The sequence below is a fragment of the Symphodus melops genome (genome assembly GCF_947650265.1).
Source record: "Symphodus melops genome assembly, chromosome: 12".
NCBI lineage: Eukaryota > Metazoa > Chordata > Actinopteri > Labriformes > Labridae > Symphodus > Symphodus melops.
The window spans coordinates 10025966-10045363 of NC_136702.1; the positions used below are offsets into that span (position 1 = coordinate 10025966).

Sequence of the window (19398 nt, forward strand, 5' to 3'; positions counted from 1 at the left end):
ATCCGCCAGAGGAAATAGTCCCAAACAAAGACCTAATACGATTCAATGAAAACCACAGTGCCAAGTTAAAAGGAATTAATTAGCCTTTCGTGAATAAACACATCTTTTCATTTGTCACTAAAGACTAATATAAGATAAGATAGGTGGACAGACAATTTGTTTTGAAATTTCATGAGGTTTGATAAGATAAATAAAATGTGCCCATCCTCTGATTTCAATACCACATACTCTCTTTCATATTTCAGTTACTTATTTTTCTTAAGTGAATTGTCTTTAATAAAATAATATTTTGAACCATCTTGAAAGGCTATACGACCCTGCATGTCAATTTCAGTGGGATGCAGAGGTCATTGGACATACATTCAATAAAAATTCATAAGGTTGTGGTTGACTTGTGTAGATTGTGCAACATCAGTCAGTTGTTCCTTAGTGCAAATAGCTTATACGCTGAAGTCTAATTTCAGGCTCCTTGCCTTAAAAGTTTATATGTTTGGACTCATGTATACTTTGATTGGTGTGTTTGCGTGGACAAACTTGCAATTTGGACTCCTCAATAATAAACCAGCAGAGGGACAACCCTATAGCATAGTGAGTGTTCAGATGGGATGTTAACCTGCAGAATGGGTTTAGTCTGTTTTCCTTCAGAGGAAAAGTGAAGAACAGGCTTTATGAGTTGGCAGGCATCTCACCCCCCAACCATAAATAGAGTCTGTCTCTCTGCTCTTTGTGATGAATCCTTGGTGACAACAGAGGCCAGTGAGCAGGGGGGCAGTGTGACAGTGGTGTTCTCCAACATTTACATACTCTGCCAGTGTTAGATGGTCAGGGTGTGTATACAGATCAGCTTTCCTCCGTTTTTTTATAGGCTTTGGTTGCAAAGAATTACTGAATATTAACACAAATAAGACAAAGGAAAAAAAATTCTAACATAAAATAATTTAAAAAATAGCCTGTAAAATAATATGTGCACTGTTGAAGTGTGGACTACTGTAGGGAAACATTGTACCTTCTTTATACAACAGTACGTTTGCTTCATTATTTTGTCGTTCAGATGAATGAGCATGAGATAAAAACACAACATAGAAAAGCAATTTAGTCAATTCTTTATATATTTCTAATGTAAATACATTTTGTTTTGTAAATATACACACATTTTAAACAACATGTAGCCCACATCACATGACTTAGTTTACGACACATATGAACCAAAACATTCAGTAATGTGAAGAAAACGTGTTCAAATACAATAAAACACACAAAAAGTCCATGTGACATGTAGGTCGACGTGAAAGAAAACCTTAAAACTAAACCTCAACTTAACTTTCTCTGGATTTGTCGACTTTTATTTCATTTTCAAAGTTTTTGAAACGTAATTTCATTGTAACTCATCTGAAACATACTCCTGATATCCTGAAATATAAAATAGGTTGACATTTGAGTCATACACCTTCTAGTAAAACTTTATCACATTAAAATCACAATTACGACGCAGAAAACAAATCCAGCAGTTTTCAGAAGTTCCCCTCGAAATCCAACACAACCTATGGTCCTTTTCATGAAAATAATCATCTGGGGAATGCCGTGATAAAATCAAAGTCCCTTTACAATCATCACCTCCTTTGCTGTTAATCTCGTCAAACCAGTTCAAACTATTAGTCTACGGGTCAATCCAGCAGAGCTCACTGATGAAAATCCTTTCCCCACTTCCGATTTTACTGTTTTGTTGTTAAATTCTGTTTTGATCCGATGATAATCCAGCAGAACTGTGTGCGATGCAGACAACGTTCAAATAGTCGAGACCTCTTTGATAAAATTCAGCCAGATGAAAGCAGGACACATTTTCCTGGAGGTCTTTATTTCTTCTGCTACGCTTCCCCATCTCCTGCTCCCTCTGGTCTCTCAAATCAGCGCGTGTGGCAAACATAAAAGCCCTTGTGGGATGGAGACGACGTATCATCGCGATATGTCAAGTGAGAGTCGACGTGCACATAAACTTTTTCCTCAGAGCTGATAATAGAGTCGTTTTGTGTTTGAGAAGAGGACCCCGTTAAAAATAATAATAATTCAAATTGACGACGCAACAGTGACTGCACCTCTCTCCCTGTGGTCGAACACAACTCTCCCCTCCCTGCTGTCCATCATCTTTGACAACAAAATACATTCCAAATCTACTCATTAAAATGTTAAATAAAAGTTCAACAAATAAAGTTGAATATTAAGTATTCCTGAGTATAGTCGAGCTCCATGTCCTCGTTAATAGTTCGCCTATATTAGGGCTACTTCCACACATGTAAATGTTAGCTTGCAGCAAAGGGGCGTGGTCTGCTTCCCTTTTATCCAATCACAGAGACAAAATGAGCTCCCAGCTTCAATGTCTGGTCCTACACAGAACCAGAGAGTTACTTACCCATTATCATTTACTCTTTAGAAATGCAGTCTAATCATATAAGATCTGAATCATCATTTTAAGCCTAGAAACTTTGATAGTGGAGAACTATCATTCTGGTGGACTGGGGAAAGATGCTACCTTAGTAAAAGCAACAAAACACTGTAAATGAACTTGTTTAAATACAGTCTACATTGAACAGTAGAGCTTTATTGCTGCAGAGCTCAGGGACTAAGCTTCTGTTAATCCTAATAGAGCGAAACTTCCTCTTTACACGCCAGATTGTTGTATCTGATGTCATGAGTCAGAACAAACCACGTCTAATAAAAGAGTTAGGGGTTTCATGAATAAATGTAAACTTTATTTAGTGATACAGTAAATTGGCATTTCCTAGTTTGATGCATCGGTCAAATTAGAGCAAATGTCTTTTCAGTTTTTGATTGGAAAATTAATGTCCCTAACCTTAAGTAATTATTGGCATATTAAATTACGTTTATTTCAAAACTTAAATTTGAATCTAGTCCATGTCAATTCCTTACAAATGTAGGATGAAACATTTTCTATACCATTACAATTTTGTAATACTTGTTTTTCAAAATGAACATCATATTCTTCATTGCATGTTTTGAGAATATTTGCCTTGTTGCAGGAAAAAAAACGTGTATTTTTTTGTTACTATTTAACAAAAACATTTCTGGGGGCTCATTTTGGTTCTTCACACAAGGACTTGTTCTGTGCACGAAGAAACGTGATGGAGATGAAAGAAAGAGCTGCACTCCGGGTTAAAATGGCCGCCATCAACACTGAACACCGAGGTGATTTGTTGCCTGTATTGTAGTGGTTCATATAACACCCAAAGCCATGAATGAAATCAACTCAAAAACTGTGGGAAGCAAAGTCTGCTGAGTAACTTTCAGTTTACGTGCTGAAACATTGTTGGGTTTTTAAATCTCTGATAACTTCTGTGTCAAGATTTTCATTTGATTTGATGCGCTCGTAAATCCTAAGATGAATCATCTTATAAAATGTGAACACAGTTTTTTTTTCTTTAGCTTCCCCCCACCATTAAAGATTGGTGCTGCTCGGTTTGAAATGTGTTACTTGGATTTGGAATGCAAATGCTTTGTTCATGAGGAGGAGGGATCAGCGAGGAGTCTGAAAGCGACGAGTTTTTGATTAATGAGCTTTGAAATGGCTCTCCAGGAGCAATAAAGGATGAACTGCGCTCTCTCTCTCTCTCTCTCTCTCTCTCTCTCTCTCTCTCTCACACACACACACACTCACATTTATATGCACATCCACCATTGCATCATTCCCAATGTCAAAGCATATTTTTCTTATTTTGCTTTTATTGTCACCAATCTGCTCTGCCTCCAACATCAGTAAATGAAAGGACATATTTTCCTTATTCTACTCTAATTTATGGGGACATATTTTAAAGTGTGTACTTATCAATTAGACAGCTTTGATTAGGCTTTAGTCTATAGGAAAATGCAGCTCATTCTCCTTCCCTTACAAACAGAGGGATAATCAAGTGACAGAGTGCAGAAAATAATAAGTGACATGTTGGTGGTGCAGTAAGCTCATAGACTCCCTCATATCCCAATAAAACATCAATAACCCGCAGAGCCTTTTATTCCGCAGAAATGCACTTTGCATTGGAAGCATAGAGCCGTCTGATGAGTTTCAGTATCCTGGTGTCTAATTATTGATCGCCTCTGTCTGTTTGGACTGTACAGTAGAGCTGTGGAGTCAATACGCGTCCTCATACTGTTTCTCTGAGAGCAGAGACTTAATGAGGAATTTTAAACAATTACAGAGGATGAACAGCGCTGCTTACAAAATCAACAAAATGCAGTAAAATATACAAGTTTGAGCACTTTATTTACAAAATGTTAAACACATTAAAATATAACATTTCAATATCATTAGGGGGTTTCATAAATTTATGGATATCCAACTGAATGGAATAATAATGAGAGACAAAGAAAAAAATAGCAATGACTACACGAAATGACATGCTGGTGTGTATAATATTTCATAATTCGATAGTCTACGTTTTGCTTAAGGTTTGACACAAGATAGACATGGACATGAAGTGATGTTTATACACTATCAAATGCCCCATTTATGCCAGATTTACAATTTAGAAATGCCTTTTTTTCGACCATACACAACGAGTCAAAGCATTTTCCAAAAACCCTGTTTAACCAACACTTCCAAGTGCACTGATGTGTCCAATCTTACTAAAACTCCACACTTAAAGTATAAATACTCGCATATAAACGATAAATAATGTGCAATACAAAAGTTATTAAATAATAAATAGGCTAATATGCTATAGGGAGAAAGATTATGCAAACATAATTCAAAATAAATAATGTCCGTGAGGAGACTGAAATCCTGACAAACAGACAGAACATTTCCCTAAAAGTCCTTTCTAAACATGAGCTTCTACTTTTGTGAACTACGACTTACTTTCAAGTAACGCCATGAAATATTCAATCAAAAACTGCGCATTGCACTTGAGAAAACAAAAAATTAACTGACAAACAGTCTGCGCGTCCCCAAATATTCAAGAGAAATTGACAAAGCTGTATTATTTAGAAAATAATTACACAATAGCATTAATAGTAATATCAATAATACTGGAATAATACACACAACTCTCTTGGAGTGTAGTTATTAGACTAGTGAGGTAATAAAAAGAGCGCAACATAATTTGGCACACGTACACACTCATTCACTCACGCGCGCGCACACACGCGCGCACACGCACACACACACGGACACACACACACACACACACACACACACACACAGGAATCACATATTACAAATGCGTGAGTTTAGGCGCTTCCTGAATCCTTCCCTGAGACGCTTGGTGAGAGGTGAGGTCTGTATATGTAGGATGGGGATCACAGGGTCCGTGGTGGTGGTTTCCCGGGATCTGAGCGGCACAGCTGTAGTCCACGCTCGTGGATGAGGGATGGGGAAGGTGGCCCAGGTTGAACATGGGGCCAGATGCTGGCATGGAATCAACAAAATTCCCCCCCACGTAAACGGGGCTACCTTGCAAGTTTGCGTTGGCAAAGCCGCCGTTGCTCTGCATTCCGTGGTGATCGTACTCGGAACCCGGGTACCTTTTCTGCTGCGGGATGCAGCCACCCAAGGGCGCCGTGTACGCAGCCAACCCGTACATGTTCTGCTGGGGTTTAGCGAAGGTCGGGGGGGAGGGTGCGTCATAGCTGAGGCTGTTTTGGAGCTGGCCAGAGTATCCAATGTGATTTGGGCCACTCAGCGGCGGGCTCCTATCCGGGGAGTGCCCCAGGGGAGAGTGTGCGAGCCCCTTAGATTTCTGATCCTTTTTGTATTTCATCCTCCGGTTTTGAAACCAGATCTTTATTTGGCGCTCGGTGAGGTTTAACAGATTGGCCATTTCCACTCTCCGAGGGCGACACAGGTAGCGATTAAAGTGAAACTCCTTCTCCAGCTCCACCAGTTGTGCGCTGGTGTACGCAGTTCTAACCCGTTTGGAGGCTGGTCCTGGTGAGCTCTTTTCATCACTCACTTCTCCACCTGTAAGGGGAAAACACCATCATTTGAGGCCCTTTTAGGAAACGTAAAGAACAGTGCACTCATATATGTAAGAACAAAAAGGCCCAGTCTACCCCCATAAACACTCCTACACACACTCACAGGGTTCTCCATCATGAGCTCTACCTGCAGCCGCACAGTTGTTGCCCTTCTGCTTCGCGTTTTGCCGGGTCTCCTTCATCCAGGGGAAGATCTGTTTGGTGAGAGCCGGTGTTGCAGAGCTGGACCCGCCGCTGGATGGAGATTTTTTCTTGTTGGATGCAGATCCGTTGGAACTGGGAGAGGATGCAGACAGTGGAGGTCCCTGCTGCTCCCCATTACTGTTAGCCTGGTTGCTACTGCTGCTTTGGCTGCCGCTCTGGCGCATGCAGTCTCCATTCAGGTCACTGTCTTTAAGGGTTGGGGGCCGGACAGCAGCGGTCTGAATGGGGCATACTGAGGTCTGGTAGTCAGTTTCGATGTTAGAGGTGCTGTACGACTGGTGAGCGGGGCCATAGTTGTAAGTGTCGGGTTTGGGGTAAGTGTAACCTCCAAAAAGTCCAGAGTTATCGTAATAGGTTGCTTTCTGCATTTTGGGAATTCAAAGCCAGTAAGCCGGAGCGACCGGTTCCAATTGCATTGATGGTGTTTGTTTACGTGATTGGTGTTTCCCAACGTTGCTCCAGGCTGTGACCTGCACACATAAATACGCTGCATCAGACTCAATGATGAGGACTATACACATTACACCTGAAACTCCCTCAATATTAAAGTAGCAAGTCTGATTGAGTTTAAATAAACCAAATCTCACTGCTTGGCCCAAGACTCATGCTGTTAAAGGCTACACAGCAGCCATTCAATTAGAGATCATCACAGTGACGCAAATTCAAGCTCCAGATTCTGGCTGTGTGACTCATTTCAAAACAGTTAAAGTTTAACTTTCGCTAAAAGGACCCTCTGGGAGGCTTTAGGAGTCCCTGAGAAATAAGCTGAATAAGCATTTAACACACTCACACACAACAAACACGCGCGCACACACACACACAAACACACACACACAATACCCTTTTCACTAATCACCAGGCCTGACAAAAGCCCATCATGCATTGTTCCCATATAACAGAAATATAGCCCACCAAGACTGAGTTTGGATCTCATGTTTACGCACACGTTAAACTAAAACTGATATCCTACAATGATTGTTATTATGTTCATATGACTGATCGGGGAGGAGATGAATGGGGAGAAGGAGAGAGAAGTGTGTGTGTGTGCCTGTGTTCGTGTGTGTGCGTGCGTGCGTGCGTGTGTGTGTGTGTGTGTGTGGGGGGGGGGGGGGGTCGTATTGGTCTTTGGGGTTGCAGTTTAAACATGATATATATTTTCTTTCTTTACTTGCCTTGTTTTTGTGCCTTAGGTCCTAAATTTACATTCAGCCCATGATTTTAAAGAAAACGTTTAGATGATGTTGTTGTATTTCCACATACATGGCTACATTTGTTTAAATTATCTAACGTTGAGACCCGCATCACCATTGCAAGCCAACAGAAATATCAAAGGGCCTGTACTGTATGTTGGTGGCTTGAGGAGGTGCAGTCCACGCCGTGCATAACAATTGCACCTGTCAGTGTGGACCGCGGGCAGAATTTATGACCGCAAATGTTATGGTTGTAAACGGCCTGAGAGAGGAATGAAAAGCAAAACACTCCTCGGGACTCGAGGCCCTCAGAAGTGTAAAACTAGGCGTAGGAGGAAGGCAAGGGAAAGAATTTCATACTCGGCGGCTTCTCCTATAAAGAGGCTAGGGTTATAAACGATGCCTCCATTCTGGAGTGCGAGGCTGCAGAGCTAACACCAAGAGAGGAGAGGATGTATTTCGCTGGTTTGAAAAAGGCAGTGAATATGTGTTCCACATTTTGGGACTTTTCAAAAATGTGAGATGAAATGTTGAAATTCTGTCTGATTTTATATTTTATAATTGACGTGTTTTTTTTTTACCAATAATATTTTATTGGAATTTTTAAAAAGATATTATTTTAAATTGTGTTCTCTTGGAGAAAAAAAATAGAAGTGCATTTTCATTTCACTATGGTCTGTTTGTGAAATGGTGGGGCTGCTTGCGTAACAATTCGAAATTTTTGGACTGACAAATAATTACAAAAACGGTCTGTGTTAAAGTAATCTGTCATGTTTGTTGTGATTTAAAACCCCTGTGAAACTCTGTAAGTGTTAATATGTAGCCTAAAAACAAATCACCATTGTTAGCTGTTGGCTGTGCCGTTCACTCTCCTCATTAAAGAAATGTTACTCACCCAAATCAGCATAAATCTCCTTTATATCCCTCACGCATTCATCACTGCTCCCACCTTGGCCTGCAAGAGAGATTTAAAGACAGTTTTTTCCACATTATTATTTTTCTTTTTAATAAAATCGACTCCACCCATAGTTTAATGAGAGAAATGCAAAAATTGAATAAGGCCTCATCTTCCATTTTGAGCCTGTTTTTGAAAGGTTGGATTCAGATTATACTAACATAATAAAAAATTAACTTATTGAAATATTATTCCAAATAGTCATGTGCAAAAAATAGCCTAAATCGTTCATTTTTAAACTATATTTAACAGAACTGTTTAATTTAGCTAAACTGGATGGGTTGTACCTGCAACGACCACACATGACACATTTTTTTTAAGTCTACTTCAGAGAGAAAAGTCCTACATGTGCACTTTTAAACAAAGAGCCGGTCCAAATATTTAGCAGTCATAAGCTTTTTTCGTGACCTTTGGGTCTCACCGCATTTGGTCAGAGTTTAATGAACAACGAGCAGTTTGACTTCAAGTGGACCCAAGTCTCAAATAAATACAAAGCAGCTTTTCAGAGCTGAGTGAACCAGAGGAGAAGATGCTCGAGCGACGGAGAAGAGAAAAATTAAATGTAAAATACCTTGACATAATCAAAGTGTTCTTTTTTCCCCCCACTTTTGCTGTGAAGCCAAACCTTCTTTTATTTGAGGATAAATTGTGATCGTGGAGATTCAAGATCCCTTCGTTGTGGAAAAAGTGTTCTAACTGGTCAATGTCTGCGCCTGCAGTTCCTTTGAGCACACTGGGTTACTAGTAGCAGACATGCTCCTCTTTTCACACAGCAGTGTTTTTCGCCTACGCGCTGTTACGGTAAGTTTGGTTCACACAATGGGTCGGACCCTAAGTCGAGTGTTATTATGTCGGATAGTAGTTTCTCATGCTAAACCCTCCAACTCTCCCTATATTGTTTCTTTAAAAGACTCGTGGCTTTTTAAATTACTAGAAAGTGTGTATATATCAAGAACATTGTTGCAGTGGACTAAAATATGATAATACTTAAAAAACATTTAATTATGTAGTAAAATGCTAGGTGAATATAGGAGCTGTTGATAAAATGGAAGGTCCCCATTTGAAGCAATAGGTTTTGTTATTTATCAGCCCTTTGTTGGTTTAGATGGATATTCTGAAAATACGCACAAACGACACCATCGTGGTTTAGAGCACATTAATAAATAAAAAAAACCCAATTCACTGTGAACAGTTATGAAACTTTCACAATAACATGAGCTAAATTGAGAATAATGCGTAAATAAACGGACTGAAATGATTCCAATACAAAACCAAAAATAATCAAAACATTTAAATATGTTCCAAATGCTATCCAAAAAACGCATCCAAATCGTAGGAAAATTGAAGTATTCGCATTAGTCCGTGTCCATAATCCACCCTGGTAATCCTTTAAAACATCAAATATGAATTCGTGTATAATAGAAAGTATCAGGTTAACAAAGCCATACAGCAGAAACCACATAAATCACGGCAAACGCCACTGTGACGATAAGACAACAAATTAATGTGATTTACGATCCAAGAGCGAAAAAGAAAAGTTCCTCTCTTACTTCTTCCTCCGATCAGCTTTCCATCCAAACGTGAAATCAGCTGAAAAGCGCAAGACGCAATGTGTCGATAATATTTGAACTTAAAAAAATATATATTATGAATGTGCTTTCGAAGAGGTAGCTGTGGACTCCATGTATCCGGAGGAGGGAGCGACATTAACAAGCATCGCCTCCATGAGCGGAATAAATCACAGATATTCCCTTGCATTATATTAACCCGTGGTTAAAGGTTGCTTTCTGCCATGCAGTTTCTTACCTGTGAATCAATTCATCATAAAGCAGTTTTCCCTCTCAGTCTCCTTCCTTTCCTCGCAGTCTCTAGAATAAATCCTTCACCCTTTGTCTGTACACAATGCTGTCCTAAAACTGATCTTGCTGTTTTTCAGACATTTCCATATACCAGTGGAGACAGTATTCCCGAAAGAATGGAAGGACTCGCATTCAGCTACCAATAAAAAGCGAACAAGGTATCCTTATTCCAGAAAAAAAAATCTCTGGCAATCAATCACCCATTGGAATATACAGGAACTCACAGCCCGGATAGGCCTGCATGGATTTGAAGCTGTAAGATTGGGAGATTTTTTTTTAGGTGTTTCGGAAGCTTTGTGATGACAAATAAAGGCGGCTGCTGTAAGATACAAGCATATTTGTTCACGTGATTGTTCTCTTCTTCAACCGAGCCTTACCTCACCAATCCATTCTGATAAAGGGTGGCGTTTATTTCCCCATCTGAGCTGTGTGAAAATGCTTCACTGCCCATTTCTTTTCATCACGAACATTTTCAACGAGCATGCATTTTAGTATTTAACACAAGCATTATTTTGATGGGGTTTTTTAAGTTAACTGAAGAAGCATTTTACACATTTTTCTCATTTCCATTTCTTTCTCAGAGAAGGCAGCATCTTTGGTGCATTGAGTCTGCATGTTTTATTTTGAAAAAATTCTGTCAATTTTGCGTTAAAATAGCTTTGAAATGTGTTGTATTTTTTTTATTTTATTTGCTCAAAAATGATGCTGTTCGCAACTTTAAAAAATAAATCATGCAGATTGGGCCCTTAACTCACCACGGTTGAAGATCTAATATTTCATGTAGATGTTCTATTTGATCGCCCAATAACTGCAAACGATGTGGGATCTGCATCCAACAAATGATTTATGAATTTAATGACATGTCTTTTTTTGCCTCCATCTGGGACTGGATTGTATTCAAATAAAGCACATTATCATCTTTTGTTTGTTGTGTCTGTCTTCACACACAAAGAGGGAAAGAGGCACGTCTTTTCCTGCATTGTTTCCAATATCAGGTCAGAAGAAAAGGAGGACAGATCGGTTTGCAAAAATAAAGATTTAAAAAGAAGCCAGAATGGACTGCAAGAGGAAGATTGGGAGCTACAGAGAGCGTCGGCTGGGGTATCTTTGCTGTGAGGAAGAAGCAGCAGAAGGAGAAGGGATGCAGAGCTGGTAGCGTCGCAGCATATGTTTAGAGGGTAATAAAAGTGAAAGATTTACAGTTTTCGGTCGGCCCCCCAACAGCCTCGCACCCTTTCAGGAATTACCGAGAATGATTTACAAGCAGGCAGGAGAGTCAGCCTGCCCAAACTTCCAGGACTTAGAAATAAGAATCAAGAAATCTCCAAACAACAATAAAAACATCAGAAATCGACTTCTCGAGTTAAAAGGAGAGATAAATAAGCTTTCATTCATGGTATTTAAAAAAAAAGAAAAAAAGATTGGAGTTAAATCAAGATCAAATCAAATCTACCAGTCAAAGGAGAACACAATTTGTTAGACTATTTTATGGTATTATTTTAGAAATAGCTAAGTTTCTTTTTTATAACAAATAAACTGAATTAAGAATTTGTGGGCCCGTTGAAGTGGCCACCCTGGTCTGCATGAGTCCAAAAGAACATTTATTCTAACTGAGCATCCATAAATCCATGTCACTGCCCTATATTTTTACCATTTATCCCATCAATCCATTCAACCATATTTGCGTAACCCAACAACCCCTCTAAAATCCACCTTTATGACATATATTAAAGAAAAAAGAAGACATGCATCCAGCGACTCACTGCAGCCTCAAGCGCACACATCAAAAACGAGCAATGTATCAAATATCACGACATTTGATATCGTCATTTAGCAGCTGAGGCAACATGAAAAATGCTGAAATATTTACCTACCCAAGCATCCATCGGTTCGGATGTGTCGCTTGTGCAGGGCTATACGCTCGCGCCGGGTATCGGATATTATTTTCTTGGGGGATCTCTTCAGTTTTCAAGTCTGATAGAGTCCTTGCGATTAATGACGACGCCGTGTTTCTAGGGGGACGTGCTGCATTAATTATTTAGACAATCACGTGGTCAGAGAATGGAGAGCGGAGTGGTATAGTCTCCGGATTAGATCTGTGAATGCAGACAGCGCACTTTAATATATCTTAGGGGGGTTGTCTGGCTCGGAGAAGCTTCTGCGAAAAACAGCTGGAAATCAAATATGGCCGGATGGAGAGCGACGATGGTGTATTCCTGCACTGGGTGCAGTGTCATTGAAAATGGCACTGCCTTTGGCTCCCATTTATTGCCGTTCAGACATGTAGGTCAGTGTGGCTGCACGCTGGATGCTGGAGGAGGCTGCTTTGACCTGAAAATGGCCAGGAAAACGGTTTTATGATACATTTCACTTCAAATCAAGTTGATTGCCAAGAATTACGACCACTTAGAAATTATATTATCAAAGGTGAATATGAGGTTATATTATGAATATTGGACAACTGATAACATATCAGGTATATTAGATAGATTAAGTGCCCAATTGTGCTAAAACACCCCCCCCCCCCCCATCTTTTCTTCAGCATCTTTGTGTACATCACTCATGGCAGGATGCTGGATTGGTAGCATCACTTTGTCTTAGCTTCTCTCTGAATCTATATCATAGGCTACACACACACACACACACACACACACACCACACACACTGTATACAGTCCGTGCACGCCTCAAACTGAGCGCGAGCCCTGCTGGGATCACACATGTGTCAGTGAGGATGAAAACAGTCCTGAGTGACTGAAGATTGTCTTTCCACATGTCCGTTTATGACGACGTTTGTTTGTATCTGAGCTGATGTGTGTTCGTGGAGGGTCGGGGGTCACTGTTGCAGGGGGTCAGATTCAATAAAGGCAGAGCTTGAGGAGCACGAAGGGGTTTAATATTAAATCTACATTGTAATGTAAGTGCATGTTGTATATTTAAGCAATGTATGAGTGTGTATGCCTATATGCCAAAACAGTGACTGATAAATGTGGCGTCATCTGTTTTTTTGGTCCAACAACCTTGAAGACTTGTTTAGTTTGAATCTACGTAGCCAATTATCTTCAGTTGTGTTTAATTTGTATATTAAAGATTAGTATATCAACTATTTTTTACTCTGTAAAAAGTCTTGTTAGAGGTCATGTTACGTTTTTTTTTTATCAGCTCCACAAAGAGCTCACAGTGCGTTTACGCACTTATGCTCCCTTTTCGAAAGAGTTAATACATGAAAAAAAAAAGATCCGCTTGGGTATATATTTCTTTTAAATGTTTTAAAAATATATAATGCACTTATTGTGAACATAGTGGATTTAGTTTGGAAAATAACATGTTTGTCAAGAGAAGAGGCTGACTTTGCCCATGCAGCGCACATTTGGTGCATTTGTGGATGTTTTGTAAAAAAAGGGGGCTGTGGGTCCTCCATATGGCCCTTCACAAGAAAAGAACAAAACCTTTCTCACCAAAAGTGAACCTTTTGTGGACTGGGCAAATAGAATGCCCCGAGGAGCAACAAGAAAAAAAAAAAGTTTTTAAAAACTATTTTTTAGCGTTTAGAGAATTGTATGGCTCAGTGATCCGGGGGAATAAATGTTCCCAAACGTAAACCATTCTCCGAACATTCGAAAAAAAACTAACAAAAACCCCATAAAGTGCAAAGTTTGGAACCATTTGAATGCATATTCAGTAGAAATCTTTATTTTTTCCAATATACTTCTCGCATTTCAATGCACAATACAAGATAGAAAGCATGTACAAAAATAAAACCAAAAAGATTGCATATTGACATGAGGAGACAAATGCACAATCAGAACCTTTTTGGGGGCTTCGTCTTATTTAAATACTGTTTAAACACGTGTAAAACGGTGGAATTCAAACCCTGAATCGTGCTTTGAATACTTTAGTCTTTTAAGTATGGAAAAAGCCTCAAGAGAAAAGCTTGCAGCGCATGGGAGAGAAAATGCTGCCTGTCCGGCGGGTCAGGGGTGTAAGGGTCAGTCCTCGCGGCTGAAATGTGTCCCCTGGATGAACCTGCCGCTGCTGCTTTGTCGACCTTCGCTTCAAATACCTTTTCAAGCCTCTCATGGAGAAGACTTCAGAAAGAAGACCTCCACGTATACAAGAAGAAGAAGGGCTTCTGGGCCTTTTCGTTTTGTTCCGAGAGACAATGAAGGTCTAAAATAAAGAAATATCTGTCTTGAAACGTGACGTGAAAGCCCCCCTCGGTTAGCTCGGTGTCAATGAAAAACTGGAAGATTCCCACATGAACTAAGACTAAAACGTTGCATACAACATGCGAATAATGCACAAAAGTTCAAACATATTTTAGATTAATTAAAATTTAACGAATAGTTTTTTTTAATTAAATTTGTATGTGTGCTATACGAAAATGTACACGTTTTTAAACAAATAAATAATGTAGAAAAGTCATATTAAGAGAAATAAACAAATACTCCTAAAAATGTCCATGGTTTGATTATTTCCGATGAGAAACATCCAATATCAATCTGGTGCCATGCAGGAACAAATGATGTTTTATATTAGTTTCAGATGGCATGTACACTGTTTACAAAGGTGTCAGAGAGATTTATAAGGGCACTCAGATGAGTATGCACACAGGAATGTCTTGCTTTTTGGGGAAATATATCTCGGCTATGAAAAAAAATCAAAGCTTTAATGTACAAAATAAGTTAAAACAAACGATCCACAAAGAACCGCGAACGAGGAAGATTTAAGAGGGATTTTTGTATTCTTCACGAAAGAAGGTTGTGTCTTAGGCGTGCTGTGCGGAAATAATGTTTCCTTCAAGTATATATTTATGTAGGCTAATATTGTGCGTTAAATGTGACTTCTTTGAATAAACAAAAATGTGTGAGTGTGTGTAAATTTGAACGAGGGGCTTCCCTGTTCTGAATACAATCTTGAGACCAGAGTCCACGTGAGAGGAGCAGAAACATTTCGTTTAAATCCATGAAATCAGCCGTGGGTGCTCATTCGATGTCCTCAGGGTGTTACGTCCAAAAAAAAAGTCAAAAAGGGAAGAGGAAAACGAAAAATAAATGTTTCAAGGTTTTTTGGAGCCTTTTTTTTGACGAAATTAGAACAAATAAAAGGCTCAACTCACAAATCTCAGGACTGATTAATTTTCTGACTCAGTCTTGAGGAAACACTGCTGGGGTCATGTTTGTTAAATAATAATATTAATAATAAAAAAATACTAAAAATGAAAAAAACAAAAAACGACATCAGTCCATGCAAAAGTCAGATGCAACCCTCTGTCATTTTTATGTACAGTTCACTCCTAATCTTTTCCTCTCTTATAATGCTGTGATATCAGTCTGGTTGTCCTTTTGCATGCTCTGCAGATGACTGGAAGCTGGTGTTGATCTGCCCTTGGTGTTGGGCAGTTTGTGATCTTTTTTCCATTTCATACGTCTGTTCTGGAACCAGATTTTGATCTGCCTTTCGGACAGACAAAGAGTGTGGGCGATCTCGATCCTCCGCCGCCTGGTTAGATACCTGTTAAAATGAAACTCCTTCTCCAGCTCTAAAACCTGCTGCCGGGTATAAGCTGTCCTGGACCGCTTGGGCTCGGGTCCTGTGTAGTCCGGGTTCACTTTTGTGAAAGAAAGCAAAACACAAACAGAAACAAAGTCAGCAAATGGGTAGAATCAACTTACATGCAAAAACAGAACAAGAAAGTCTTCATCCAAACTCTTGGCGTCGAAACTTGAAGGAAATCCATGAGCAAGTAATATAAGGAAGTGATTGCTGATTTTAACTGGGTTTAAACAGTTTTGCAGTAGATTTAAGCGCCGTTACAGTCGGTCAATAAGTGTTTTCAGTAGCTTTCAGGCGCTCACCTAGCGGCCTATTTCCTGAGCTATAAAAATTTATGACTTGTGTAATTGGCGAGGCCTTTAAAAGACTCATAAATATTGCTCTGAGTGATTTTTTTAAAGTCAGCTGATCCACAAGTAAAGAAAAAAGAAGGGGAGGAAGTCTTACCAGTAGTTACGTGGACTTTCTTCATCCAGGGGTAAACTACTGCAGGCTGCTTGGCTTGTATCCCATTTTGGCTCTTTGTGTTTTGCTGCTGTCCACAAGTCCGGGGTCCGGCAACTTGCACGGGGGGCCCCTGCTCAGTCTGTCCGCCAAAAGGGCTCGAGTGGCCGGATCTGTCTTGCACATGACCCCGGGGCGGCTGCACGCCAGAGTCCGGCACAGTGCTGCAGCTGAAGGGCTGCTCCGTGTAGTTTGACCGGGGGTAGATCCCTGGATGCTGAAACTCTGAGTCCTGCGATGGACTGTAGTAGTCCGAGCCCTGATCAGGTATATAGTTATTTTGTGAATATTCCTCGCACGGAGGAAATTTGGGATCCACATACTTAGAGTTCACCATAAACGAACTCATGGCCATTAATTTCTGAAGATAGAAAATACTAATTTTTCTCGAGTTGTCTTTTTTTCCTCCCTCCATAAAGCCCTCCTACTTGGTGTCAACTGAATAAAGTTAGCGAACCATGTGACCAGATCGGCCAATGGAGGTGATGCTGGTCCATACACGGGTAAACATACAACTAAAAGCAATTTTATCAGACTTCATATGGAACAAAATTAGACCCTGGAGAGGAAAAAAAATCAGATACTTCCCTGAAACATCTGCGAGCAGCTTAGAGTTTAAAACGACAGCCGAAAAACCAACGCACAAAAAAAGTTTTTCTTCACCTTCCTCTAACATTTGATCAAACAATTATATAAACAAGAAAGAGATAACATTTGGTGGTTTGTGTGGGACTTTCATCCACATAATGAAAATATTTCTGTTTCTGAAGGTTTAAACTGCAGCCATGGTGTTCAACAGAGAGAGCAACAAAAGCTACAAAAAGCCCCGAGGCATAAAAGCAGCGAATAATGACTGAGGACAATTGATGGACACTGTCTTTGTCAAGAAGGGGTCATCCAAAAGTTACACGAATCTCATCCCTTCATCTGCTCCCATCCATTTGAAGAAAAAAAAATCTGTCTCAAGAGCCCATTGGCCAGCAGCAGCATGCAGCAGCCTCTGGGAATCAATAATGTGGAGACACAAACGAGCCACAGGAGGAAAAAAAAGCTGCAGCTGGAGTGTGCTGTGGCTTGGGTTCTTTTACTAAATCCACTTTATATTTCACTTAAACATACACAGAAACGCAGGCTAGGTCTGAATGATGTTTATTGGAAACATTTTGTGTCAGGTTGCTACAAAGTCTCTCGGGTTTCAACCTGCCCTGAGCCCTTCCAGAGAAGTGTGAGCTGTCAGATTTACTATCATTCATTCATAACGGAGAACTGCCACTGTAACACCTGACAGCACATCAAACACCCAATAAACAGGCAATGAGTCAATAAATCGAAGTTTTTTCATCGACCATATACTCCCCTAGAATCGAATCTGTGACTCAGGTTTTATCACACAAATTCGGTTCTACAGGGTATATATAGACGACGGCAAGCGACAAAGGTCATTTTTAGCCCTACAGTATAACAAAAGGAATTTATTTCTTTGGAGTGATTCAGCCAAACACTATTTTCCAGAGGGACTCAGCATGGAGCAGTACATTACAGAAACAAAGTGATAAATTGAGCTAAAATGCATTCAGAAATAAATCCCAGTCACATCAATTAACTGGTTGACTTTTTTTTTCTGTTGGACAGTTTTTTCGTAGAAGAATTTTCTACCTGATGATGGTTTTCTTCACATTTAGGTTCTCTGGTTAGAGATTCGCCTTGTTTTGGGGTTTTAGGAATTTCTGTTGTTGGTTCTTAAAGACAGAGAAGCTTCAAATTTAACCTCAATCCATGCTTTTCCAAAAAAGAGAGAATTATGTAAGACTAGAGACACATGATAGCTATACATCTGCAGGAAAAGCAAAATGCAACAATGACAAAACAGCATAGGGCCATAAATAACCTAACACATCCCTTTAATTAATAAAAAAAATATATGTTACCAACTTTGACTTATCAAAGATGAGGTGTGTCCAGAAGGTTCTCAAATCATTAGCAGATTACAGGCTGTTAATCACAGCCCAAGATGAGGTTGCGGGGCCACCGAGGTCAAACTAAATCATTTAGAAACTTATCAAAAAGTTCAATTATTTTCAGTGCTGGTGACAGCTCAAAGGGTGCAAAAGTTTACCAATCCCTTGTCAGCCATTAACCACACCACCATGAAGGCTCTAGCCTACTGCAACTTTTTCTAAAAAAGACCTATACAAAGGAATTAAAGCGGGGAGTAGACATGGTGTTAGCAGTTATTTTATAAAAGTATAAGGAATAGCTAATATTCAAACATACATCTCCTTATCTTATTTGGCTCATAGAATTCCACCCAAACAAGTAAAGCTCTCAGAGTTTGATGAAAATAAAAAGTTCTATTATTTTTACATACAGGACACCTTGAGTTAAATTTGAAGATGAAATTGTAATCTCAGGGTTTATATTACAGCTCAGGTTTTCATCTTTATTAAGAATAAAAAAATATATTTGACTTAGTGATTGATTTATAAAGTTTTGTCATTTGAAAATACTGAGTTGGGTGCAGTAACATGTCCAGCTCCACAAATTAAATAACAGGCCCTGCACAGTTACATATAAAAAAAGAAAAGTTTGTTAATGCATATTTTCTTAATTTAAGATGAGTTCATATCGCTGCACTAACATTTGATCCATAGTCTCACTTGTTCGTTCAATGCACTTGTATAAATGAAATTGTCGAAGAATTCGTTCTTGCACTTCACATGTCGGCATTAGACAGACTGACCTGTCTGTCACCTTGCCCTGTAGTCCTTCAGACGGGTCAAAGCCGAGAATCACAACAAAAGAATGATAAAGTCAGCGTTTCCTGCCAGCTTGTGTTAAACCAAAGGCTAGCCACCTCTGCTCCACTCCTTTTTCATTCTATGGACGATCATTTAGTGCATAAAAAGCTCACATTTTGCGTTTGAGAGCCACAGAAAAAAGCACGAGGCCTTTCTAATCTAATTATCGATTTAAGAAAAATATTTTCCTTTTCTCTGATTAAAAAAAAAAAAAAAAACAAGTTAAAATTACATGTTCAGCATCAAATCAAATTATACTACCAAGGGTAATCTTATTGAACAATTCGAGACGAAATGAACAAATATTTATTGATAATATTTCAAAGGCCTGCAGCATTGAAATCATGCAGG

At 39.4% G+C, this 19398-nt stretch overlaps 2 protein-coding genes across 5 annotated transcripts; both read right to left on the bottom strand.

The window, feature by feature from the left end:
- Positions 1-5018: 5018 nt before the first annotated feature.
- Positions 5019-12136, bottom strand: hoxd3a (homeobox D3a). 4 transcript variants are annotated; one of them, XM_079356900.1, is made up of 4 exons: positions 12061-12136; positions 8272-8331; positions 6086-6656; positions 5019-5965 (listed from the first exon to the last, which is right to left on the bottom strand). In XM_079356900.1, exons 3-4 carry the CDS (start codon positions 6552-6554, stop codon positions 5220-5222), a joined length of 1215 nt encoding a protein of 404 aa, XP_079213026.1. In that variant the 5' UTR covers positions 6555-6656; positions 8272-8331; positions 12061-12136; the 3' UTR covers positions 5019-5219. The 4 variants fall into 4 exon arrangements, with proteins under 4 accessions (XP_079213026.1, XP_079213025.1, XP_079213027.1 ...); XM_079356899.1 differs by having other exon boundaries at positions 12065-12080; XM_079356901.1 differs by lacking the exon at positions 12061-12136 and adding an exon at positions 10138-10206 and having other exon boundaries at positions 6110-6656.
- Positions 12137-15501: 3365 nt separating this feature from the next.
- On the bottom strand, positions 15502-16909 carry hoxd4a (homeobox D4a; the record flags this gene model as incomplete). The annotated part of the gene is made up of 2 exons (XM_079358232.1): positions 16193-16909; positions 15502-15800 (listed from the first exon to the last, which is right to left on the bottom strand). The coding sequence occupies exons 1-2, from the start codon at positions 16662-16664 to the stop codon at positions 15502-15504; spliced, it is 771 nt and encodes a 256-aa protein (XP_079214358.1). The 5' UTR covers positions 16665-16909.
- Between the last annotated feature and the right edge of the window lie 2489 nt (positions 16910-19398).

Excerpts from the sequence above, each read along its gene's own strand:
- hoxd3a (XM_079356900.1), bottom strand. The coding sequence starts at position 6,554 with ATGCAGAAAGCAACCTATTACGATAACTCTGGACTTTTTGGAGGTTAC. Across the intron at positions 5,966-6,085 it reads AGCTCATGATGGAGAACCCT|GTGGAGAAGTGAGTGATGAA; the intron begins GTGAGTGTGTGT and ends TTCCCCTTACAG.